This window comes from Pristis pectinata, chromosome 3 (assembly GCF_009764475.1).
Source record: "Pristis pectinata isolate sPriPec2 chromosome 3, sPriPec2.1.pri, whole genome shotgun sequence".
Taxonomy (NCBI): Eukaryota; Metazoa; Chordata; class Chondrichthyes; order Rhinopristiformes; family Pristidae; genus Pristis; species Pristis pectinata.
The window spans coordinates 48,916,332-48,942,636 of NC_067407.1; the positions used below are offsets into that span (position 1 = coordinate 48,916,332).

The 26,305-nt window shown below is 39.5% G+C and overlaps 1 protein-coding gene across 6 annotated transcripts in view; it reads right to left on the reverse strand.

Annotated features, from left to right (window-relative positions):
• The window catches only part of LOC127567833 (UDP-N-acetylglucosamine transporter-like), a 50,862-nt gene that overhangs the window by 14,583 nt on the left and 9,974 nt on the right, over positions 1 to 26,305 (reverse strand). For 4 of the 6 annotated variants that reach the window (XM_052010950.1, XM_052010949.1, XM_052010951.1 and 1 more), the window contains 4 exons: positions 13,753 to 13,957; positions 12,898 to 13,052; positions 11,781 to 11,903; positions 4,093 to 4,264 (listed from right to left, as the gene is read on the reverse strand). In XM_052010950.1, the coding sequence (XP_051866910.1) occupies positions 4,093 to 4,264; positions 11,781 to 11,903; positions 12,898 to 13,052; positions 13,753 to 13,939 (637 nt within the window). In that variant the 5' untranslated portion in view covers positions 13,940 to 13,957. Of the gene's footprint in view, positions 1 to 4,092; positions 4,265 to 11,780; positions 11,904 to 12,897; positions 13,053 to 13,752; positions 13,958 to 20,276; positions 20,610 to 20,649; positions 20,795 to 26,305 lie in introns of those variants that run through there. The other 2 variants (XM_052010952.1, XM_052010948.1) reach the window with 2 other exon arrangements.

The following is a 26,305-nucleotide window of genomic DNA, read 5'->3' on the forward strand; positions in this document are numbered from 1 at the left end:
ACCAAATTCTGTCTTATTTTATTACTGGAGTAGAAAGTGCGAAATTTGGCAAGGTCAGTCCAGAACAGGTTGTGTATATCAAATTGTATTGATGTAAAATCTTAAAGCAAACTGAAGCAAATTTTTATTTTATTGCTTTCTCTTAGAAGGTGACACATGCATCTTGAAAATGTACATGATTACACACTGCATACTTTTGTTAAAAGAGAAAAACAAATGAATACCAGATAGTAGATCAAATTAAACTATCTTGGACTTACAAAACACTCAAGCTGCTTGCTTACGTGTTACAATTTAATTTCAAAAGCATGAACTAATTTGGATTTTGACCACATTTGTTATTGCAATGCTACATAGTGATTATTTGTATTTGTGGAAATATCAGTACTACATCCGTTATGATTTTTTAAAATTATATATATCAAACAATTTAGCAACTTCTAATGGGGGCGGAGGTTGGTCCAGGTCACATAGAAATCAATTTTTATTGATTATCATCTGAAAAGCTGGAGAACTTTTGATAGTTGCAGCCTTCACAGCCTGATCCAGGATAAGAGTGTAACTTGTCTATCAGAAAGTGAGTTACAAAAAAAAATACACAGTGAATAAATCCCTATATCAGATAACAGATCAGCGTAAACAGAAAATAAAATTGATCTACGTCATAAACCATTCTTGGTTTTCGCCTGTAACCTGTTACGCAATAGTTGCTGAAAAGGTTGCGAACCAAAAAAAGTGCGATATCAAATGGAAAACTTAAATGGAGTATTTCCTGCAAATAATCAAAAGTCAATTCAATCTGCAAAAATATAAAGCAAAAGATGTCATAATGGCATGTTCAAGTAGCACAGGGTTTGCTAGTTGGCTCCTGTATTATCTGGGGGGGGGGCGGGGTTCGGGGTTCCAATGTCATTGAGCTACTTGGGAAAGCTAACCACACCATTTGCTCTCAACACAGACAAATGAAAATATCAAGGCTGTCATCATAACCAGGTATTCAACACAAAGCAACACATCCCTTGTACACACCCTTTAAGGTTCAATTTTGTAAACAATAGAGAACTTTGTGTGATCTGAACAGAACATGGTACATTTTTAGCATTTTCTGTGACTTGGCCCTCAATTCCTTTGGCAACAATTTTATTTACGTTTGTTGGTTGCTGCTCTGCAGTGATTGGATATGAACAATGAGTCTATTCATATTCAAGATGTTCAGATACTTGGACTATTATCAACAATGAATGTCTGGTTGCACTGAAATATTTGGAAGCAAATATAGTATAACATTTTTACATGGGTAACTTTACTTTTAACAATGGAGTCACCTTCTTTAGAACCTTTTGCTGATTTGTGAATATTTATTTGACAATCAATATCACTAAGAAAACAGATTATCTAGCCATATTAAATTGCTTTCTGTAAAAGCATGCTGTGCACAAATTGACTACTTTTTTTCCTGTATTACAACTGTGGATACATTTCAAAAGTGACTTCTTTACCCAAGAAGTTTCCAGGAATTTGTTTGAATGCCTTTGGATTACAGACATATGCATCAGGTTTTTAAACCTTTTGTTCCTGCGTTAAATTACCTGGATTGTGTAATTACATTTTCTGCTGGCTGGACTGCGGTGGGATCTCAACAAAGTATTTGATATCATACACTTACCTTGCCATATGCCTTTAAGTAATATTATTAGTCAATCCTATCCTGGAGCTAAGTGGTAAACTCTGCATCTGGACAGGGCCTTGTGTAATGTGGCTAAACAAGGCTCTCCATTAAATTCCCATAAAGCTGACAGATGGCAAAGCCAATATCCTCAGTTTTACCATCTGTCAAAGCTTCTTGTTCTCTTGAATGAACTTGACAATTTTGTATGTTTCAGTGAGATCACTGTTCCTCCTTCTAAAGTTAACAGTATAGGCCTAGTCTGCTTAATCTCTTCTCACATCACAGATCATCCATCCTAGGAATCAAGTTCATGAACCTTTGCTGCACTCCCTTTATCACAAGTTGGGACACAAGACCCGTATACAGTATTCCAAGTGCAGTCTCATCAAAGCCCCATATAAATGGAGCAAGATCTCTTTATTCTTGTACTCAAATCCTCTTGCAATTAAGGCCAATTTATTAATTTGTCTTACGAATTGTTTGATCTACCTGCAGTTAACTTTCAGTCATTCACATACAAGGACACCTAGGCCCTTCTGAACCACAACACCTTTCAATCTTACCATTTGAAACCAACCCCATGTTTCTGTCCTTCTCAACCTCACATTTCCAAATTATATTCCACCTGTTCTGTCCTTGCCGATTCACTTAACGTGCCTATATCCCACTGAAGCCTTGCTACGTCTTGCTTGCAGCCCACATTGCCACCTAATTTTGTTCAGATTCACTCCGTTAACAACTCAGCCGTGGTGGGCTGCATCTCTGAACTTGTAGTACCAGAGAAAAGTTCCTTTCTATGACACAGGTAACATAGCATTCAGAGAGTTGGATTGCATACATGTACATCACCAACTAGTACATCTAATTCTCCCATGCACCAAACCTTCCTTTATTCAAATTAAAATACAGGTATTCTGATAGAAAATAAAGTAACTTTTCCTTTTAATCAAGCTATTCTCAGAAAAAGCAGCAGAGATTTTTTATATAAGTACCTGAAAATGGAAGAAAACTTGCAGGGCCGTGGGAAAAGAACAGAGTTAACTGGATACCTCCTACAATTGGCCTGCGCAGATATGATCAGCTGAATGATCTTCTTTACATCAGACAAATGCAGCTGCTATTGGTTTGCGTGACAGTGGACAATATCACAATGTTTTCTGCATGTCACAGAACCAAATATGGATGTGTGGTCATTAATCAAACTACAGCTATATAGATTGTTCTAGAGAACCATACAATATGCCACTGAAATATTTCAGCTATTATTAAATGTTCCATATAAACACAATGTTCTATTTACATCCTAATTTTCCCATTATTCAGCTGCACATACAGACCAACTGACCTGCATTTTAGCCAATAATATTCACATTCTATCCATTACTTCACCTATTCATCAGCAGCCCCTGTAAGGTGTTTGGATAATGTTTAAAGTACTCTAGGGGTCTTGATTAAAAACTGGTATGAGCTGGTGCAAACTGTGTGATGTAGTCAAAAGGATAAAAAGTATATAAATGCAAAGTTAGAAACAGAAGAAAAACGTTTAGATAACTGAGCTAAGTGGCTGTAATGATTGTAGGAGATCACACATTATCCTCATTTCTGGGGTGTTGCCTGTTAAATAAACCTTCAATAAGCTTAAGTGTTTAATTCTCATTTCTGACACATGAACATTAACTAAAGAGCCATAGACCATCCCAACATTACAAACCTGAAATACAGAAAGTAACACTACTATTAGCTTTAGGCTAAGATGACCAACCATAGTTAATCATTACACAAAATTGCACTACATTAAGTTTAACTTCCTTGTAAGGGAATATATCATCTTTAACCTGTAAATTTTATCTTTCTTAATTAGACATGTTTTAGGACCTTCATGCATAGTAAAAGGTCATTCAACCAAACGTATCAGTGCTGGTTCTCTGGATGAGCTATCCCATTAATCTATACAATATGCAGTTGTTTTCAGAGCTTTTGTATTAATGATTGTTAATTTACATTTTTTTATTCTTTTAGAGCATCAAAATGGCAGTTAGCGTGCACTGGGTATATCCATGGAGAGGTGGGGGAATATTGGGGAACATCCAGAGGAACCACATTACATCGGTTAAAAATAAGCTGGGATCTGGTTTTATGAATAAGGTGCAACTCTGCCCTTGGTACATTCTATCTTGCCGGATTCAAATCTGCTGTCCTGATCAAGAGGCAAAAGATGCAAATGATAGAAAATTGATATGGACCAGGACTGAGCTTCAAGCAGGCATGACAAACACATTATTGATAAAACCAGTTAGTTAGATGTGTCATCAAAACTGATTATGCACAGGGACTAGATGCAGATTATGGCAAGCAATTCCACAACTGTTGTTTATAATTGTAATTATTGATGAAAAATATCAAAAGAAAATCATTTTACTCACCTAATTGAATGTTTCTAATCCAAACTGATTGTTTTGTCCCTTTCAAGATTTTCTCAAAGTAAACTCCGGCAAATCCACTGGAAAAACAAGCACTGAGCACTGCTATCAAACCTACAAACTGAGAACCTGCAGAGATCTCTTTCTTCAGTTCCTCTGGAGGGTCTGTTGGCCACTAAAATAGAACAGACATTTCTTTTTAAGTACATGAAGGGAATCCTGTATTGTTGAGCGTGTACTTTATTCCCATATATTACAGCAAACAAAATAAAAAGCTTTCAGAGACACAAGAGACTGCAGATGCTGGAATCTGAAACAACAAACAATCTGCTGGAGGAACTCAGTGGGCCATGCAGCATCTTTGGTGGGAAAGGAATTATTGACTTTGGGTCAAGACCCTGAATCAGGACTGAGAGTGGAGAGGGAAAACAACCAGCATAAAGAAGAGAGGAGGAGAGGGGACAAAAGATGGGAGAACCAAAAGGTGGATCAGAAGTGAGGGCAAGAAATACTGAAGGTAAGGGTTACCTGAAATTTGAAAATTCAGCATTCAAACCATTGGGTTGTGGACTACCCAGGCATACGAGTTGTTGTTCTTTTAGTTTGTGTTGGGCCTCACCCTGCCAGTGGAGAAGGCAGAGGATAGGCAGGTCAGTGTGGGAATGGGAAGGGGAGTTGAAAATGGCATGCAACCAGGGGCTCAGGATGACCATCACAGACCATCTGGTCTGCACTTGATCTGGCTGATGTAGAGGAGGCCACGATAGGAGCATCAACTGCAGAAAATGGGGTGCACGTGAATCTTTGCCTCACCTTGGAAGAGTTGTTTAGGTCCATGGATGGTCATGAGGGAGGAGATGCAATAAGGTATTGCACCTCCTGCAGTTGCAGAGGAGAGTGCAGGGGTCAGGAAGAGGTGAGTGGGGAGAGGTGAGTGGAGCAGGGAGTCACAGAGGGAGTGGTCCCTATGGAAGGCAGAAAGGAGTGGGGAGAAGAGGTGGCTAGTGGTGGGATTTCATTGCAGCTGGTGGAAACGACAAAGGATGATGTGTTGGATGCGGAGGCCAGAAGGGTGAAAGATGAGTACCGGGGAACTCCATCTCTGTTCTGTTTGGAGGGAGGTAGGGTGAGAGCAAAAGTCTGAGAAACAGAAGAAATGAGGGAGAGGGCTCCATCAACCACAGAAAGGAAGCCTCGTTTCCTGAGAAAGGAGTTAATAGATTTCAACCCAGCTCTGTAGTATACTCTCACGAAACGATGGTAGTGGGTTCAAACCCTTATGTGCAACCCAAGAATGATCTAGGCCAGCAGTTCAATACAATACTGGAGCAAGACAGAATGGTTTCAGGAAGTGGAACAGATTAGTTGAAATATTAAAGATTTTGATAAAGAGCAGGTGAGTTCTGCCATATCCTGAACAACCTTTATGTCTTGTTTTTGTGGCATTTGGTTAATTAGTCATTCATCTCAATTCTGTTCATAGAATTTTTCTATGTTCTAATTGACTTTGACATTTGTTTGCATCACAGTAATCATGCTGGAGCAACACATAATTAGTTGTGAACTCAGCTGGGAGATCCTGAGGTTGGGAAAGGTATAGGAAAGCAAATTATTTACATATTGAACTGCTTAAAATTATAGTTGGAATTACTTTACAAAAATGTGTTTATAGTTATTCATATACATTTTGACCTGTGAAAAAAAAATGAAGCTCTACAAATGACAACAAAACTAAATAGAGTGCATATAAAGAAGGAAAAGGATGCATTTAAAAATACAAGATTCAGGTACCTTAAACGCACAAGTATGCAAGACAAATTTTTGAAGATTCCTTTAATTTGGGAACATATTTATTTATAAAGTGATTTATGCAGATGTTGCAAGGTCAAAAAAGATGCTCGAAATTTATCAGCAAGGCCAGCAACTACTGAATGAAACTATTTAAACAATTTTGAGAATTCCAGTGAATGAACAATTGGAATTTGATAACCAGCATAGAATTAGCAAAAGGAGAATGCATAACTAACCTGAAGGATGTTTTCTAAAGAATCCAACAAGACATGATGTGATTTGAAGTCACTGAACAGCTAATTAGGAAACAGGGCGCCTGCAAGTAAGGGAAATTTTGAAGTTGGGCACAAACTACAAGTATACCACAGAGTTGGAACCTATGGCATTTTTAACACGCATTCTCTCAAAAGGCCAGAAGTGAAGCCTGAGTTTATAAAAGTAGCAAAAAAGATGGTGTAATGTTGCCGTCACTGGACTCCATGGCCTGACAAGATCGAAGTCTCTGTTCATTTGAATGGAATTCCCAACTTTGTAAAGTAGATGGTAAAAGTAAGGCAAGTTTAACCATGTTTACTTACTTTACTATTTTAATTATTCCTTGTTGTGTTAATGATTATACATTTTCATTTAAAGAGATTTTAATAGTTAAGTATCTCTGAACATCAAAATTATTTAAAAACTATTACAACACCTTTACATTTTTTGACTGAGGAAAGGCTCTCCCTCCAACCTTGCTTTCTAACGGAAGGCTGTCAGGATATTCTCGGGAAAACCTCAAGCAGTATGCCACGGAGACCTACTCGCTACTCAGACCTCACCAGGTGCATCTTGGGCGCATGGAGCAACCCGTTCAGCCCTATGCATCCGGCTCAGTTACATGCAAGGTATGTACGAAATATGGCCTAAGTTCAGCTCAGTTTATTACTGGTGAACAATATAGCTGGATTGAGATGATAATGAATTTATACAGATACGAAACTGTTAATGAGGGAAGAGCCTACAAGTTAAATGGAATGATCATTGATTCAGATAGACTTATCCATTTCAAGGTTTATAAACATTTATGAGACAAATTAGCCCTGTGCTTAATTTATCATTTTAGTGCATTTAATTTATTAAATTGCTTCATCAGATAAATAAAGAACAAACCAAAAATATTTCTATGCAAGGTATTGACTTGATCCAATTTACAGTGTCAATCATAGTCACTGCAGGGATAAACTGACTTAGAGAGAAGAAATTGAAAATTTATTTCAGGTGTGAGTAATATCCCGCATACACAAAATGCCTTTCAGAAGACGTCAAGCACAAGAGTGGAATCTGGGTAAGACTTAAGCAAACAGTGGCATAGATAGTGATCATTATTAAACAAGGAAGTGCCAACTAAATTCTTATAAACATTTCCAGTGTACTTGATCCAGATTCTGAGGCACAACCGGGAGGATTAAAGGGGCACAGCAATGAAGAGAAAAGGGCCACCAAATACAACAACAAAAACAAAGGCATGCTGAATCTTTACAAGTCATTGGGTTAAATCTCAGCTGAAGGACGTCAAAGTCTTGGAAAGGAAAAAGAACTTTTATTGCAGCAATATTATAGATGAGAGACTTGAATTTTGAGGAGGGAACGGAAGAGCTTTGAGTTTTCTCCTTAGGCCCAAAAAGATTAAAGGGACACTTGATCGAGGCTCTGAAAATTAGGAATTTTGATAAAGTAGGCAAGGAGGAACCATTTCCTCAGACAAGTGAATCAATATCCAAAGGATCATGTGTTTAAAGTAACCCACAGAAGGACTTATAAAGGACTAATAAGAATGTTCTGCCCACCAACCCCACCACATACCCACTCACAAACACACACAGGATTGTTTAAAAAAAGGTAAAATCAGATTCCATAGTAATTTTCCAGAGAGCAACAAGGTACTGCAAGAATTGTATTTAAATACCACTAAAATCAATACGTTGAAAAACTTCACTACACTTCTGCTCCCGCCCATTACATTGTTAATCTGCAATCTATGGGATAAGTAACATTCCTCATTTCAGTCCTAATTGGATCCCTCCCTCCTCTTTTTCCAATATATTGATGACTATATAGGTACTGCCACTTGTCTTTGTACAAAACTCAAAAAAATAATTTCCATTTTCCACCCTGCTCTCCTTTCATGGCCCATCCCTTTTTATTCCCTTTCTTGACTTCTCCATCTTGGTATTGGTTTATTATCTCAGGGGATAGGTCAGCGACCAGAATCCAAGAAAAGTTCATGAATTCCCATAGCAGCCTTATCTAGTCATTTTCCCACCCTGCTTCATGCAAGGGCTCCATTCCATTGTCCCTGGTTCTGAGTACCCAGTGCATCTATTCAAACTAGTCCACCTTCCATACTAATGCTTCAGATGTGTTCTCCTTCCTCATCTGTGCTTTCCCCTCCACTGTGGATTGATAGGTGTCTCAACTATGTCTGTTCCAATTTCTTGGACTTCTGCTCTCAACCCTCTTCCCACCAGAACAAGGATTAGGATCTCCTTATCCTCATCTTCCAGACTACTAGCCTCCACATTAAACAAATCTTCCTCCATAATTTTTTGACCTCCATTGGCAACGAATACCAGCACCACAAGGAATCAGCAGTTCTAACAAAGGCTCATAGACCTGATTTTTCTTTCTACAGATGCTGCCTGACTTGCCAAAGTTTTCCAGCATTTTCTGCTTTTTTGATATCAGCACTGAACCACTTTCCCTCCCCCTCTCAACATCACAAAGGGACCATTCCCTCCACAACCCTGATGACCACTCTGCTTCTCACAGCACCTTCCAATGCAATTTCAAGAAATGCAAAACCTGCCCTTTCACTCTTCCCCTTGTCTTAAAGGGACCCAAGCATTCCATCCTTGGTGAAACAGTGATTTACTTGTGCTTATTCCAATTTCATATAGTCCATCTGGCCATGATATGATCTCCCCACACTGGGGAAACCAAATGCAGATTGGGTGATGATTACTCCTACTCAATTCTCAAATGAGACCGAGCTTCCTGTTGCCCAATACTAATTTCCCATCCTATTATGATCTTTGCCTTTGACTTCCCATGTTTCTCCATTGATGATCAATACAAGCTCGAGGAACAGCACATCTTCTGACTTGGAACATTACCGTCTTCCGGATTCACCCTTGAATGCAACAATTCCATTCCAGTCTTTTACCTCAAAATGTTCAGTACATTTTTGACCTTCCCACTTCAGACATAGCTTAGTGCTATTCATTAGTCTACCATCCTCAACACCACATGGGGTCCACTCTACCATAAACCTTGCCTTTTTGTTCTTTTCAATGTTTTCCCTTTCCCTTCAACATAAAACTTATTTCCAATTTTTCCCAGTTCTGATGAAAGTCATGGATCTGAAGCATTAACTATTTCTCTCCCCACAGGTGCTGCCTGACCTGCAGATTATTAGGTTTTGTTTTGTTTTATTTCAGAATTCGATCATCTGCTGTACTTAAGGAATCATCACACCTTTTGTGCTTTACCTGGGCTCACTAATGTTTTTGATGACGTACAACTAGCTTACCCTTTTAAACTGAACTTGTGCCAATTGCGCAGCCATTGGAAGTTATACATCTGTGGGTCTGTATTATTTAAGTAAGCAATTTAAAGTCATCTCCTTGTCCAAGTGGGATCTAAAACTAAAACAGTAACCTAACTGACTGGAATTAAAGGAAACTCTATTGTCTTTCTATTCTGACAATTTGATCACACCTAGTTTACTTGCACCAGTGACAGCCATGTCTTTAGCTACCAAGGCTCCAAACACGAATTCCCCAATTCTCACTCCACCTTTAAGATGCTCATTAAAACCAATTTCTGACCAAATCATGCTGGAAAACCTCAACATGTATGAGAGCATTGTGGAGAGGTATATCCACTGAAATGTTAACTGTCTTTATGTCGGGTGATGAATCAGAATTGCTGCTTCTGCAGTTTTTTTTTGTTATTCCTCTTTTGGGTTTCTGCTCTAAAATCTTCTCAAGCGGCTCAAGGTTAAGTTTTATTTGATAATGCTCTTGTGAAACTTTGAGGCAATTTGCTCCATTGAATTTATAATGCTACATTTATGGAATTTAATACCAACAAGTGCGAGGTAATGCAATTTGGGAAGGTAGGACATATACAGTAAATGGAAGGGTACTAAGGAATGTTAATGAACAGGCACTTAAATAGGCAAGGCATAGAAGGATACAATTCTAATGTGAGCATATGGGATTAATGTGGATAGACAAATGGTCAGCATGGACATAGTGGGCAAAAGGTCGTACAGCACAGAAACAGACACCATGAAACAAGCTGTTTTTCTGGTTAACTGAATACATTTCTTGGACTTTGGAAAGAAATGAACTTAACCTACAGATATCCATGACCTCTATATTTTTTCAAAAGTGTACATATTTTTAGTTGCTTAAACCAATAGTATTCTGCTTCCATTACATTTTTTGGACAGTTTATCACCGGATTAAAAATCGGGGAGGATACAAATTTGAAGCAAAGGAAACAGCCATTAAGCTCAATAAGCCCATTCCTTTGACAAGTAGTTAATCTTACATCACATTTTCGAATTTCTACTACACCATTCAATTCTTCTCTGCAGAAACATACTCAATACTTATAGTTCAAATTATACTGTTAACATTCAGCACCAGCGAGTAGGAAAGATCAACAGTCAGCCAAGGCAATTATACACATTACAGGTAATGCAACAAGCGATGGTTTTGCCTACCCACCCAACCCCCTGCATTTCCCCAGCCTATGCATGGTGTTAACTTTCAGGGGTGGACCGCATATAACAGAATACTTGTTGAACCTCAGGCTTCATGCATCTGCGTAAAAAGAATGCTGATAAAGCTGTTCCAGGAATACAATACAGCTTATCAACTTGGATTGTTAGCAGTATACCAAAGAAAATATTTTGTTCATGCATAATAATGGCAGCCAGCCCTCACCCAGCTCTCCAAGATGCAAGTCAGTGACTTCCCATTCTCAAACTCTCATCATTTTGTATATGGTGACAGCCAAGCCTTACCACCCTAGCGCAAAGATCATTATGATGTTGAACTAGTACCAAGGCTCCACATTCACCGGAAGCATGTAATTGATTCTTTACCCAAAAGTTGCATACTCTTATCATTCCAATGCTAAAATACCTAAAATAAAAACAATGTTACATTCTACAACATCAAAATACCAAGGGACATGCTTGATATGTTGATATACTGACAATATCTCCAGAAAACTGACATCTAGAACCAGTAGGCAAAACATGCAGGAGTCATATCAAGAATTCTTGTCCAAAAGGATCCTTTAACTGTGATGTAGCTTCAGTCCATACAATTTCACCCAAAACCCACTGAGTTGATTCATAATCTTGATGTGAAACTTCAACCTGCTGCTCAAATAGCACACACTAAAGAAAATAAAACCAGAGATAAGCTATAAAGGTTTGAGGTGCCAACTAGTTCCCATTCACAAAAACTCAAGGTAAAGAAAGCTTTAGCTAAAATACCTCAATAGGAGTGTTCTATCATGCAATGAAATGCACATGCAGTCTAACCCATCTTCCAGTTACATAGACAGGTGACTCAATGGATGAAGCAAGAGTAAACTTGAACCGAGTATGCAACTCTTCATAAAATTACCGTATCCATAATATCTATGGTTTTAAGGCAAATTCAGTATATTGCATATCTGCATGCCCTTTAAAATACACAAAATGAAATGCACATCATGAGACAAAAATGAAACAAATCCTTTGAAACTTCAATTGTTGCTGACTATTCACGTATCCAAATTAAAATTTTAGAATTAGTCACAAATTTCCTCACAAAACCTTTTGAACTCATTACACATACCTGAACAAGTGCAACGCCAGCCATTAATGTCAAGAGTGAGAGCCACTGATAAACACTGAGGTTTTTTCCAAGCATAGTCACAGAAAAGAAAGCTGTGGTGAGGACTTTAAGCTGATAGGTAACCTGTTTAAGAGAAAAAAAATTATAACACCAGCTTTACTTACAGGAGTACCAAGAAATCCACTGGACATTCATGCTCATTATTCAAATATGGCCAATTGCTTTCCACTCATGTTTTCATAGACCCATATATTAGAATATATGCTTGCTGTATATGCATAAATAATTTAATTATTTATCTACTAATCATTCCCAAAACTTCCAATTCCAATGTTGCCTATATAGATATCACATTTCTTAAAATGATACTTGAGGCAGCACTAAGCTTTTCTGCATAAAACCTATTCTAGGTATACTAAATAATGCAAAAGTACACTGGATCTCTGTCAACGCCTTCATTTTAAAACGCTCTTCTTTATAGTCAAATCACTGTGTGGCTTCACCATTCGACTTCCTTCAGCCCTGCAACCCTCTGATCTCTGCAATTCTTCAATTTTGCACTCTTGCACATCCCGGTTTTAAACTTTCATCATTGCTGGGCTACAGTTGCCCCAGGTCTGAGCTCAGGAATTTCGTCCATAAACCACTGCCTCTTTCTACTACTCCTTTTCCTTTAACCCTCCTCTTGAAATGCCATCCTTAAAACTTACCTCTATCTGTCCTAATATCTTTTGTGACAATATCGAAATTTGTTTCTTAATGAAGCATCTTGCAAAGTTTTACTAGGTTAAAAGTGCTGAACAAATACAAGCTGTTGTTGCAGAACAGTCTCCACAACCCTTGTAAATGACACCTCTAAAATTCCATTGCTTGCCACGCTTGCTAGGAATTTTTAATTTGTTTCCATATTCAAATTTGAATCCAGTTAGCTAATTTGCAATAACATTTTTATCTTGGAAAGGTGCAGTCTATATGAAATTTTAATCAAAGGACATCAAAAAAAAATCAATGAAATTATTTTCTTCCACTATGTCTTCATATACCTCCAAAACTGCACAATGCATTACCACAATAGGAGAAAATTTGAAATGCCTGAAAACAAAAGTTAATATTGTACCTGATAAGTTGCTGCATCTAAATTGGATAATGCTACATAAAGGAGGTTGTTCTGAAGTGTGTAAATTCCTGAAGGAATGGCAAGTTTTAATGTCTCCATTGGTTTGTTAATAATTTCATCTTGTAATACTCTATGTAATACTTGAAGATTATAACCTAAAAGAGAAAAACACAGCACAAAATTAGCCTCATTCATACTGAGACATACTTAGTTTTGAAACATTTTATAAAACTGCAGTTTACTGATCATCGAAATGCACAAATTCTAGCATTAGGTCAAAAGTGGAAAATGAAAAAAGGATGAATGAAATTCAATTATGTACATATACAGCAGGTCCCTTATAACTGTTATAAGGAACTTTATGAAACATTGTACAATAGTTTTCTCTGTGGAGTTTATGGAATGTCAGATTTCCATTCTAAAGCAACACTTCTGCACACAGTAAATAGCCCTAACTTTTCCTTTTTTTTAAAAATCAAATTCATATTCTCATTTCTGAATCACTGACTAGTGCTAACGTTTTTCTTCAATTTACATATTAAAACATAGTGAATGAAGGGGAATAAGTGTTGAGTGTAGGTTACATCCAAGCAGGAAACTATAAATGGGTACAAGTTCACAGGTTTCACTGCCTAGAATTTGCAGTTCATATGGAACTCAGCTTTTTTATTTACTCTGATCTCCAAAAACCTGTTTATTGGGACAGTTGACATTCAGTTAAAGAAAACCCATACACTTCCACCAAAGGCACATCAGCATTTACAAATAACATTCCTTGTTTCATCTTATTCACAATTATTAATAAGAGGATTCCCACAATTTTAAACAAGAAAGAATGCTAAATAGTGTACATACTAGAATCCTTAAAAACTAATAGAAGACATGCTGCAATCTTCATCAGCTCAGCAATGACCACTGCAGTTGATGCTAGGTAACGGGGTCCTTCTTCTTTGAAAGTACGTGAGTAACGCATAGTCAATACAAGACTGGTTGTCTGAAATACTAAAACTCCCAGCGAAATGTATTTCAAATTGAGCTCCATTTTTTAACTCTCACTTTCCTGCAAAGTTAAATGGAAACATTAATTCATTTTTATGATGTTTAACTTTGGACTTTAAGTAATTATAAAAAAAATTACAAAATTTTTAGATGCCCATGTTAAAGGTCACAGACAGGGAAGAGCAGATTCCCTAATAAGCTTAGTGCAGCTTAGGAAGGGAATTTAGTCAATCGTGTTCCTAATTTATAATCTTCAATTTCAGTGCAGGGACAGCTGGATGATATTTGGTTGGACAGCTCCCATTTAACTAGTCATAGATGTAGGGAGAGAATTCAGTACTTTGACCATTGGACTGTTACTATGATTGAAAATTTCTCCCCATTATTAAAGGCTAAATCCTGCTGTTTTTGGGGTTTGTAATGCTTTTTTGACCATGTAATTTTCAAACTTCCAGTCCAATAAATGCACCCTTTAGCCAGACCGGAGTCTTATAAAGTGACTATCAAGTTCTAAGAATAAAAGCACAAAAACCACAAACATTCAGGTCAGGCAGCAACTATGGAGAGGGAAATGATGTTTATATTTCAGATTGATGACCTTCCATCAGTTATACTGCATTGTTTTGTCTTCAATGATCTCGTGACAAATGAATAAAATGGATACAAAATGAGTTTAAGAATTTAAAATTATTTTCTGATACAACGGTGGTAAATTAACATGAAGCACATTTTAAATTCATATTTTCTTCAACAGAATCATTTTATTTGAGTTGGGGAAGTTGACCTAAAATTTATCGATGGTGTATCTGGAGTACTTTCTGCTGCTCTTGTGGGAAGCTACCTCTTAGATCTAATGATCTTTGGCAAGACTTTTTTCTGATGCCTGCTACGGTCATCAGGGGATCACTTGTATCTAGCAACGATATAAAAGAACATTTTACCCTCTTTCCTCAAACATACTGAATAAAGACTGGAACATTAGTAAGGCCTGAAATAGAAAACAAATGTATACTTTAAAATGCAAGGAAATTACACATACATAAATTAAAGTCTGTAGGGTAGGGCCAGATAGTTTCCTAAGCAACAAATTATAGTTTAATGCATCATTCAAAAGTCACGACAGGACGAGGTTTTTATATTTCAAAATTCTCATCACTTCAACTGATCTGAGAGTTGAGAGCGTCAAGTTCCTTGGAGTGAACATCACCAATAGCCTGTCCTGGTCCAACCACATAGACTCCACGGCCAAGAAAGCGCACCAGCACCTCTACTTCCTCAGGAGGCTAAAGAAATTTGGCATCTCCCCGTCAACCCTTGCCAATTTTTATTGATGCACCACAGAAAGCACCCTATACAGATGCAGCACAGCTTGATATGGCAACTGCTCTGCCCGTGACCGCAAGAAACTGCAGAGAGTTATGGACACAGCCCAGCACATCATAGAAACTAGCCTCCCCTCTATGACTGTTTATACTTCTCGCTGCCTCAGTAAAGCGGCCAGCATTATCAAAGACCCCACCCACCCCAGACATTCTCTCCTCTCCCCTCTGGCAGAAGATACAAAAGTCTGAAAGCAGGTACCACAGGCTTAAGGACAGCTTCTATCCCGCAGTTATCTTGCTATTGAACAGTTATGACAAAATGGACTCTCGACCTCACAATATACCTCGTTATCACCTTGCACCTTATTGTCTACCTGCACTGCACTTTCTCTGTAGCTGTTACACGTAATTCTGCATTCTGTTATTGTTTTACCCTGTACTACCTCAATGCACTGTGTAATGAATTGATCTGTATGAATGGTACGCAAGACAAGTTTTTGCACTGTACTTTGGTACACATGACAACAATAATAAACCAACCAAATCTAAACTACACATGAAAGGAGTTCCGGGAATTATTGGAAATTTTGTAGAGTAACAGTGATATATACCTTCTAAGAACATAATAGGTTGGCCACACATCACCTGACGCATCACCTATCAATCAATAATATTATAGCAGATCTGGCATCTCAAACCCACGAGAGATCTGCAGATCTCACAATTCTTTCAGCGTTCAAAGGTCCATTGATACCACTGTTGAAATGCACTTAATGAAATGACTGAGCAGCCACAGCACCCAAAGTACAGATTTCCAAAATCCTCTGTATAAAGAAATTTTCCCTCATCTCAGACATAAATAACCAATTAATTATCATGAAACTGTGGTCTCTAACCATGGATTCTCCACCAAGAGGAGCAGCCCCTCAGCATTGACGTTAATCCCTCTAGGCATCTTGCATAATTCCTCTCTTCTAAATTTGAATGCATACCAAACTTCAATACATTTTCATAAACTTCAATACATTTTCATAAGACAACCTTTCAGATTCCATCTTGCAAATTTAAGCTGCACTAATTATTAAGCCAAAATAGCTTCTTAAAGGTACAAAAACCAACACAGCTCACTACTTTGCAAATGTGATCTTCATGCTCTATAAATCTCTGCAATATGTTGCTACTTTTGTGGTTGAAACTCCTTGCAACTCTGGGCAACATATCATGTGTCTTCTTAATTCCTTGCAAAACCTGCTTGCTTGCTTTCCACATCTCCTGAATCACTCTCCAAACAAACATGGAATGAAGAGCTTGCATGAGATGTGACAATCAAGAAACAGTATTGTCATAAAAAAAACATCTGTCCTTCAAGGTATATTATTTGCTGTCCTTACCAAATACGTATCATGAGCAATTCTAGACATGTTCTTGATTCGACTTCTCTCCCAAACAGCTCTCCAAACACACAGTTCAGAGACAAGGGATGGGCATTAAATGGTATCACATCCCGCAAAAGCCACACTCCATGAATGCACAAATAAGTTTTCTTTAAATCCCTTTCAGAATCTTAAATAGACGTTTTAATGAGATTGTTTGTTCTCCTGAATGTAAATATAGAATATTCTCACTTGATCTTTCATCAGAACACAGCCCTCATGCGAGGTCGAGAGGGTTGAGAGCTTCAAGTTCCTAGGAGTGAACATCAACAGCTGTCCTGGCCAAGAAAGCTCACCAGCACCTCTAGTTCCTCAGGAGGCTAAAGGAATTTGGCAAGTCCCCTTTGACCCTCACCAATTTTTATCGATGCACCATAGAAAGCATTCTATCTGGATGCATCACAGCTTGGTATGGCAAATGTTCTGCCCGTGACTGCAAGAAACTGCAGAGGGTTGTGGACACAGCTCAGCACATCAACAGAAACCAGCTTCCCCTCCATGGACTCTGTCTATATTTCTTGCTGCCTCAGTAAAGCAGCCAGTGTAATCAAAGACCCCACCCACCCCAGACATTCTCTCTTCTCCCCTCTCCTAATGAGCAAAAGATACAAAAGCCTGAAAGCACATAGCACTAGGCTCAAAGACAGCCTCTATTCTACTTTTCTAAGACTACTGAATGGTTCCCTAATACAATAAGATGTCCTCTTGACCTCACAATCTACCTCATTATGACCCTGCACCTTATTGTCTACCTGCAGCCCACTTTCTCTGTCACCGTAAGTTTATTCTACATTCTGTTATTGTATTACCTTGTACTACCTCAATACACTGTGTAATGAACTGATCTGTATGAATGGTATGCAAGCCAAGTTTTTCCACTGTACCTCAGTACGTGACAATAATAAACCAATAACAATAAACTTACGCTACTCTGACTTCAAATGCAGCCTTCTTCAGGTACAGAGACCAAAACTACATAGAATATCAGAGATATGATTTCAACAAAGCCTTGTACAATTGCAGAAAGACTTGCTTACTTTTATATCCCCACCTCCCTGCAATAGGTCAACCCTGCTTTCATACATATGGAGATGTTGCCATTGTTCATACCACAAAATCCAGAACATACATTTTTTTTAAAAAAGACCTCCAACTTATTGCTTGTTACATAGCCTGTTTTACAAGGGGGGGGGGGGGGGTTGCAAGGTCTGCAAAAGTAGTAAACATCCAAGCCTGATATGTTCCTCCTTCAATTCTTCTTCCTCAAAGAGTAATGATATTTTGAATTTCAGAATATTGAGGCAATTAGAGAAGCTCATGAGGGAGACAGATATAAAAAAATTAAGGATTGATGGGAGGGGTGCAAGGAGGCTGCTATGCAACCAGATAGATATTGGGCAGGATGCTTAAATACAAACAAAAAAATTATGTGGGTGGGTCAAACAGCATCTGTGGTGAGATAAATAGGAGTTAACATTTCAAATCAGTGACCTTCCATCGAAACTGGAAGCACAAGTAAACAGGTTTTAAGTTGCAGATCTGGGGAGCGGCAGGAGAACAAAGGTAGTGTGTTTAAGAGGGTGGCAACTAAGATTGAGACACAAGAGACGGCAGATACTGGAATCTGGAGCAACACAAAGTGCTGGAGGAACTCAGCAAGTCAGGCAGCATCCGTGGAGGGAAACTGACAGGCAACTGAGATCGATGATGGCAATTGCTTTCAGTATCTTTAGGGAGAGGAAATGAATGAGAGTTGATCATAGCTCATCTGGCTGGCGGATTATAAACAGAGGAAAATTAATGAGGCAGTTATGGAGAAAAAAATCTGGAACTGAACTGAAGAATACAATTCCTGCTGGAAATCTGAAATAAACCAAAGATTGCTGGCAATACTTAGCAGCACTGGTAATCTGTGCAGAGACAAAATCCAGTTAATGTTACATTTGAGCTCACCATGTTTGACACAAACAGATGGTTATCTGAAATTGTTGCATTCAGTATAGAGTCCAAAAGGCTGCATACCTAGCCAGGTATCTTGATTGTAAAGGCATTATGTAATTTTTTAAAAAATAATTTGATTAAAAAGAACCATCATAGCATTTATATCAACACATTGAGTATGCTTGCCAATCTGAGACTTTAATGTTACACAAACAAAGAATTCCATTAACTTAGATAAATGGACACAATACAATTGTTGTAATTAAAAGCAAGTTCCCTACAATTTTCTGTCAAGAACTTTTAATGGTGGCTTTCTGACCAATTACAGCAAGGAGTGCTCCATAGTTATCCTGGGTTAAACTGCACACGTAAGATGACACAGAGTAACAAAGGAAGTTAGGTTAATTGACTTACTTCCCATCAGTATTAGACAAAATTTAACAGCAAGATCATTATTGCTACTTATGTTTTTACATTTAATTTTCACTGCATCACAACTTGATTTGAAGCATTTAATATGCAGAAACATCAAACATATAAGCAAGTATACAAACAGGATAAGAGACCCTATTCAATAATAATGTCCTTGTTTAACCAGTTAAATTCACCACATATTCCCAAAATAGCCACCTCAGCAAAGAAAAATCTTTTTTTTTTGAACGCCATTACTCTTATTCTACAAGTTATTGATCCACTCTGATACCGGTTACACTCAACATTGCATCCTCTTTGTTTTCTCTCCAGACTTCTGGCAAATCCAGATTATGATCTGATGTTCACAGTCCCAAAATCTATTTTGTAAACTCTGGCTCAGATCATACCACATCTATACCCAAATCCAAAGTGTGTGTGTTCAAACTCCAGAAATCAGGTCAAAAATCTATAGAGTAACTCTAGTGCACTGCAGAGGGAATGATACACTGCCAGAGATTCAGGAAGACATTTTAAATCAAGCCCCCATCTGCTCTCTCGGATGGAAACAAATGTTTAATTTTTAATATGTTTAATATGAGCAAGGGCAGGGGCATTACCCCAAGTACCTTACTCAATAGTTATCCCTCAATTAACATCGCCAAAACACATTTGCTCTTTTTAAATTAATGTTTGCTGCACACAAGTAAGGCTGCCAAGTTTCCTGCACTACACAGAAAAGTACATCGTTGACTGTAAAGCACTTTGTGATGCCTTGAGATAATGAAAGGGATTACGTGAATGCAAGAGACACTGCAGAGATCGGAGAGAAGATTTACAAGAATAAAACCAAAACTGTAAGGTAGGATGTCGGGAAGGGATGCACAGACCAAGTCTTTTTTTCTCTCGAGAAAGGGCTGAGGGATGACCTCATGGTATGTCGTCCAAATTATGAAGGGTTTTGGTGAAGACCTGCAGAGAGAATGTTTCCTCTTGTGGGGAACAGCATAACCCGAGGACACCAATACAAAACGAGTCACCAGGAAATAGAATACAAAAGAAACTTCTCTCCTTACCACGAAGAAAGGTTGAAGTGGACAGTATCCCGAGACAGTGAAGGTGCCGCGGGCCAAGCACGGGGGGGGGGGGGGGGGTGGGGGGCGGGGAGGGTTGCGCTAAATGTAAGAATACGCTGGAGACAGTTGGAAAGGATCAGAAACGTCAGTGTGGACCGGCTGAGCCGTGGGACCCGCTTCCGTGATGATGCACTCACATGCAAAGCTGTTTGGGCTCAGCAGTATTTTGTTCGATATCTGCGTGTCCGGTTAACAGAACTGGGAGGCCGAAAGGAGGACGGTGAAGGCGGCGGTACTTTACGTGCAAGGGAAGGAGCTCCGGCTGCCGGACTCGCACCTCCGCTCGGCTCGCAGGGCACAGACCCACCTCGTCGCTGGGCAGCCGGCGCGCATGCGCACTTACGCCGCAATGTACCACGGGGGTTGTAGTTGAACGCGCCGACAGAGTGTTTCGATTTGCGGCCGCACATTTGTCCCAACTTTCCCCGGTATCCCCACCCCAGCTGCATTGGTGGGAATGTCCGCCGCCGCAACTTCAATCTCACGCTCCCCTCGCCTCGTCCCGCTTACCTGCGGGACCCTCTGACAGCAATGGCCGCGGTCCTCCTGCAGCGATACTTGCGCCGATTCTCGCGAGAACATTCAGCACCCGCACCCCGGGACTGGCCAACTCTGCAACGGAGTCCCAAGGAGTGAGCGAGTTGCTGCCACTGCAGAGTTTCATGAAAAAGTGGATTTAATATCTTTTCTTCACGAACAATAAAGAGCAAATTTTTAAAAAATGCAACAAGTCCAAGGCGTGCAGCTTTTTAAAAAGGGCGCGGGACGTCCCAAAGCTTCTCGCAGCCAAAGCCGAAGTTGTCTTCTTTATGCCATCCCCAGGGTGGAGGCCGACTTGCTTCCACTCCTCTTCCGTGGGTTCTAAGGTGGCTGATCAGGCTAATGTGCAACCTACAAACTCTGCCACAGGTGGGGTAGATGGTGCTCGACAGGACGGCCAGGTGGGTCGTAATGGGAGGTGGTGTAAAAATACAAAGTGTTGGAAACACTCAGCGGGTCCGGCGGCATCTTGGAAAGAGATAAGAGTTAACGTGTCAGGTCGAAAAATGTCAAACAAGGAAGCGTCTGAGATCTGAAACGTGGATTGTGTACCTTTCCACAGCTACTGCCCGACCTGCTGAGTGTTTTCAGCACTGCTTTTACTTCAGATTTCCAGCATCTGCAACTTTGTTTTTGATTTTCTTGGGTGATGGCGTTCCTTCTACCTTTTTACCTGGGGTTATGTCTCTAAAGCAACTGGAGGTTCTCAGTGCCTAGTACAATCCTGGTTCTTCATTTTAAGCAGCTACAGGTCATGGATGTTCACAAGTCAGTGAGAGATCCTGGATTTGTTTCCTCTGTCTTATCATTAGAGTCATACACTACAGTATCAGGCTTTTCAGCCCATTGGTCCATGCCGACCAAGATTCCCATCTAAACTCGTCCCATTTGCCCAAGTTTGGCCAATATTCCTCTAGACTTTTCCTATCCCTGTACTTGTCCAAGTACTTTAAACATTGTTTATGTACCTGCCTTATCCACTTCCTATGCAAGCTCATTTCCATATACCGACCACCCTCTGGTGAAAAAGTTGTCCCTCAGGTTCCTTTTAAATCTCACCCTCTCACCTTAAGCCTATGCCCTCTAGTTCTTGATTCCCTAATCCTGGGGAAAATGACTGCACATTCACCCTATCTATGCCCTCACGATTTTATGCACCTCTATAAGATCACCCCTCATTCTCCTATGTTCCAATGAAAAAGCTCACAACCTCCTCAACCTCTCTCCATAACTCAGTCCCTCAAATCCCAGCAACATCCTCGTAAATCTCCTCTGCACTCAGTCTAAATGGCATCTTTCCTATAGACTGGTGACCAAAACAGAACACAATATTCCAAATGCAGCCTCACTAACATCTTGTACAACTGCAACATTACATCCCAGCTTCCATATTCGATACCCTGACTGATGAAGGCCAGCATGCCAAAAGCCTTCTTCACCACCGTCTAGCTGTACCTCCATTTCCAGGGAACCATATACTTGTACTCTTATGTCCCTCTGTTCTACAACACTCCGAGGCCCTACTGTTCTCTATGAACGTCCTACCCTGATTTGTCTTCCAAAAATGCAACATCTCACTTACCCAAATTAAACTACATTTGCCATTCCTTGGCTCACTTACCCAGCTGCTCAAGATCCCCCTGTAAATTCTGCTAACCATCTTCACTGTCAACATCATCACCTATTTTGGTCATCTGCAAACCATGTCTTGTACATTCTCATCCAAATTATTGATACAAATGACAAATAGCAAAGGGCCAAGCACCAACCCCTGGGGAACACCACTGGTCACAGGTCTCCAGTCTGAAAAACAACCTTCCATCATCACTGTCTGCTTCCTTCCATCATGCCAATTTTGTGTATTCAATTAGCTAGCTCTCCCTGCATCCCATGCAGTCTAGTTTCCATAGCAGCCTACCATGCGGAACTTTATCAAAGGCCTACTGAAGTCCATATAGACCACATCTACCGCCATGCCCCCATCCATCTTTAGTTACTTCTTCAAAAAAACTCAAATTCGTGCACACCCTTGACCATTGGTCCCCATACACACCTTTGTACCTGGCCTTGAATCATTGGATTGTTTGAATTACCTGGGCTGGACCACCCAGCCCTCCAGCACTATAAAGAATGCCACGTGTGCGTGGTTCTTTTTTTAATTGCTCCAGGAATCACAAAACAATGCTGAAGAGACCATTGGTAAGAGTGCGCACTTCCACAAGGGTTAGGAGCATCCATAAGTAGATTCCTGGGACTGTAGAGCCGACGCTTGCAATGAGTTTTGGGTGGGGGGGTGGGGTGGTCAGGTATTGTATTGTTTCTTCCTTGATCATTTGTAACCAGATTTTTTTTGTGCGCGCACACACACCTGTTCCCATTGATTCTGTCCTACATTTGTCTTTGTGAATAAATTTTTTTTAAAAACTCTAAAGACTGTGTCCAGAGTCCTTGCCCTTTGAGACCTTAAAGAACTTGTCTTATGACACCCTCCAAATATATTGGTAATTAATTTCTTGCTGTGAAAGAGCTTGGGTCGTGTATTGGTTTTGAGAGGCTTTGGCATCAGCCTGCGAATGACAGGGCCTGCCCATCAGAACTGACTGAGAGTGACTGTTTGTTTATTACTCTGGATATTTTAAAACAACTGCAGATGCTGGAAATACTCTGTAAATCAGGCTACAGCTGCAGTTTGACCTGCTGTTTCCAGTATTTTCTACTTTTATTAATGCTGTGGATAGTGGTTGTTTATTCTGACAGTAGATGTGGAGGATATAGTGTTGTTGGTTTCTCTTCAGGCTTCAGTATGTCAGAAGTATACAGGGGTCACTGCTGCCTGGTTGACTATGGCCTTTATGCAGAGTTTGAGATAGCCAAGGACTGTGTTGTCACACCAAGTAATGGGCAAATTCCAACATTAAAATCAGCCTTAAGAGGTAACTACCAAAAAACCAGAAACACTAGTTTTCTCTCTCCCTCCCCACCCCTTCTGGAATGGAGACACAGTAGTTTAGTTTGTTCTTTGGATTAGCTCCACTCCTGCAGGAAGTTTGCAAAATTGCATCTCAGCTCCAGCAGGAAAATGAAAAGCATCAAGGCAATGGAGCAGCCTTGCATAACACCATTCAGCACTGAGATTGTCAGTTGTGAATCCATTGGTTAAAATAGTGGCTTGAATCCCAATACATAAGCAGATTTAAGATGGAGACAAATTTCTCCTTGTCAAATTTGGCTCCAGTCTTCATCAATTGATAGTCTTTTGGGAGATTAAAACAAAAACAAACAAAATAAGAAGGTCACGTATAAGCAGTTAATGTTGCTGGCTACATTTCTTAGATGTTTTGTAAAGATCACATCTATTGGAACCAGATAGATGGAATCCACACTACAATTGGGCATTGGGAAGAAGTGGTTGCAGAGGACCCTAGTGTTGTTTCCCCATCACAGGCAGCATGGCAACTCGTGTAATTTATTCTCTTAAAGATAGTCACAATAATTGTGTCCAAGGCTTGTTGGCATATTCTCCCATTCTGGAGGACACAGTCTGCTCCACGTAACTTGTCCTTCCATTGGCATATGGCCTTTTTAATACCCTGCCAGGCAGCACAGCTCTCCACCTTGTACACACACAGCCCTACCAATTACTCAGTTAAGATTGGCAACTGTAAAAGTTAACAGGTATATTGGAGATTAATGTTCAATGTCTATGCCATGGTGATAAAGAGGCAGGAACCTTTACCAGATGCCTCTACAAGGGGAAATCAATCTTCTGTACAATAGGAAGGGGAAATGATATTGCAGTTCAAACAATTTCATTGACCTGAAACATTAACTGTTTTCCCCCTGCATCTACATGCATTTCCAGTAATTTTTATATTACTTTTCTGCTAAGATGTTGAGGTCATCAGGCCAGGTATGGTACATTGATCTCAAATTCTGGTGACAAGTGCCTCATCTTGGCACTGCAAACAAAGCAGGAGGTAAAAACCAAACAAGCCCATTACAGGAACATTAACCATGGCTTACTGGAGGCACCTGCAGCTGAAATAAAGATGTGGTATTGAAGTTCAAATCCGGAAATTAGAGTAGAAAATCTTGGTTTATACTTGGATTCAGTACAAAAGTCCCATTCTTTAAAGACAAGAAAGACGGCAGATGCTAGAAACCTGGAGCAACACACACACACTGGAGGAACTCAGCAGGTCAAGCAGCATCAATGGAGGGAAGTGAACAGTGGGCATTGAGCTGAGATTCTTCACCAGTCCTGATGAGCCACCAAAACACCCACCTCACATTACAATGCAATTGCTGACATCTGCTACAGGCTGTCCCCAGGTTAAGAATGCCCAACTTATGGACACTCCCACATACAAACCAGCTCCTATATTGTATTCATAGGTCTGATATGAGTTGCATTCATTCCTACAAGTGGCTTCCCTCTCTCCACTTTCAGTAATAAATTGGTAAATTGGTTTATTATTGTCACACGTACCATGGTACAGTGGAAAACTTTTGCATGCCATCCATACAGATCATTTCATCACATCAAGATAGTACAAGGCAAAAGCAGTAACAGAATAAAGTATTACAGTTACAGAGAAAGTGCAGTGCAGGCAGACAAGGTGCAAGGTCATGACAAGGTAGATTGTGAAGTCAAGAGTCCACCTTATTGTACAACAATGGGATAGAAGCTGTCCTGAGCCCAGTGGTATACACTTTCAGGCTTTTATATCTTCTACCCTATTGGAGGAGAGAGAAGAGATAATATCTGGGGTAGGTGGGGTCTTTGATTAGGTTGGCTGCTTTACTGAGGCAGCAAGGAGTGTAGACAGTCTACACAGGGGAGACTGGTTTGTGATGTACTGAGCTGATGTCCACAACTCTCTGCAGTTTGTGGTCACGGGCAGAGCAGTTACTATACCAAGCTGTGATGCATCCAAATAAGATGCTTTCTATGGTGTATCTATAAAATTGGTGAGGAGTTTTGTCAGTCTTGTGCTTTTAATGTCATTCATTACAATACTGTAAATTCTATTTATCGATATTGTATAGCTTCTTCCCCTCTGCCATCAGATTTCTGAAGAGTCCATGAACACTAACTCATTATTCTTCTTTTGCACTATTTTTTTTTTAAACTTAGTGATTATGTCTTTGTCTTGGACTGTACTGCTGCCAGAAAACAACAAATTTCATAAGTGATAATAAACATGATTCTGATTGTGGAGGTATGGTTACCATAGTGATTTTTGTGCATTTTCCAACTTACAGGAAAAAATTACAGACATCTCTGCAAACAAACAGGTTCTGTACAGGATGACCTATATTAGATTGCCCTGCAGGACAGCAACAAAACATGCTGACCTTGTACTACAACCTGGTAGTTTTGTGGTCAGTAGTACTGATACAATCTTTACATTTCAAAATTAACTAAATTTAAATTCCCCAGTTACTACAGTGGTAGTTTTCAAATCAATATTTCCAGTCTCTAGTCCCAGACCTCTGATTTACATTCCAGGACTTTGATCACTATGCTATGACTCCTGCAAGTAATATTCTTTTCAACCAACTTAATTAGATATAATATTTAGTTGCAGGTATTGCAACTTTTACCAGCATATTCTGCTCTGTG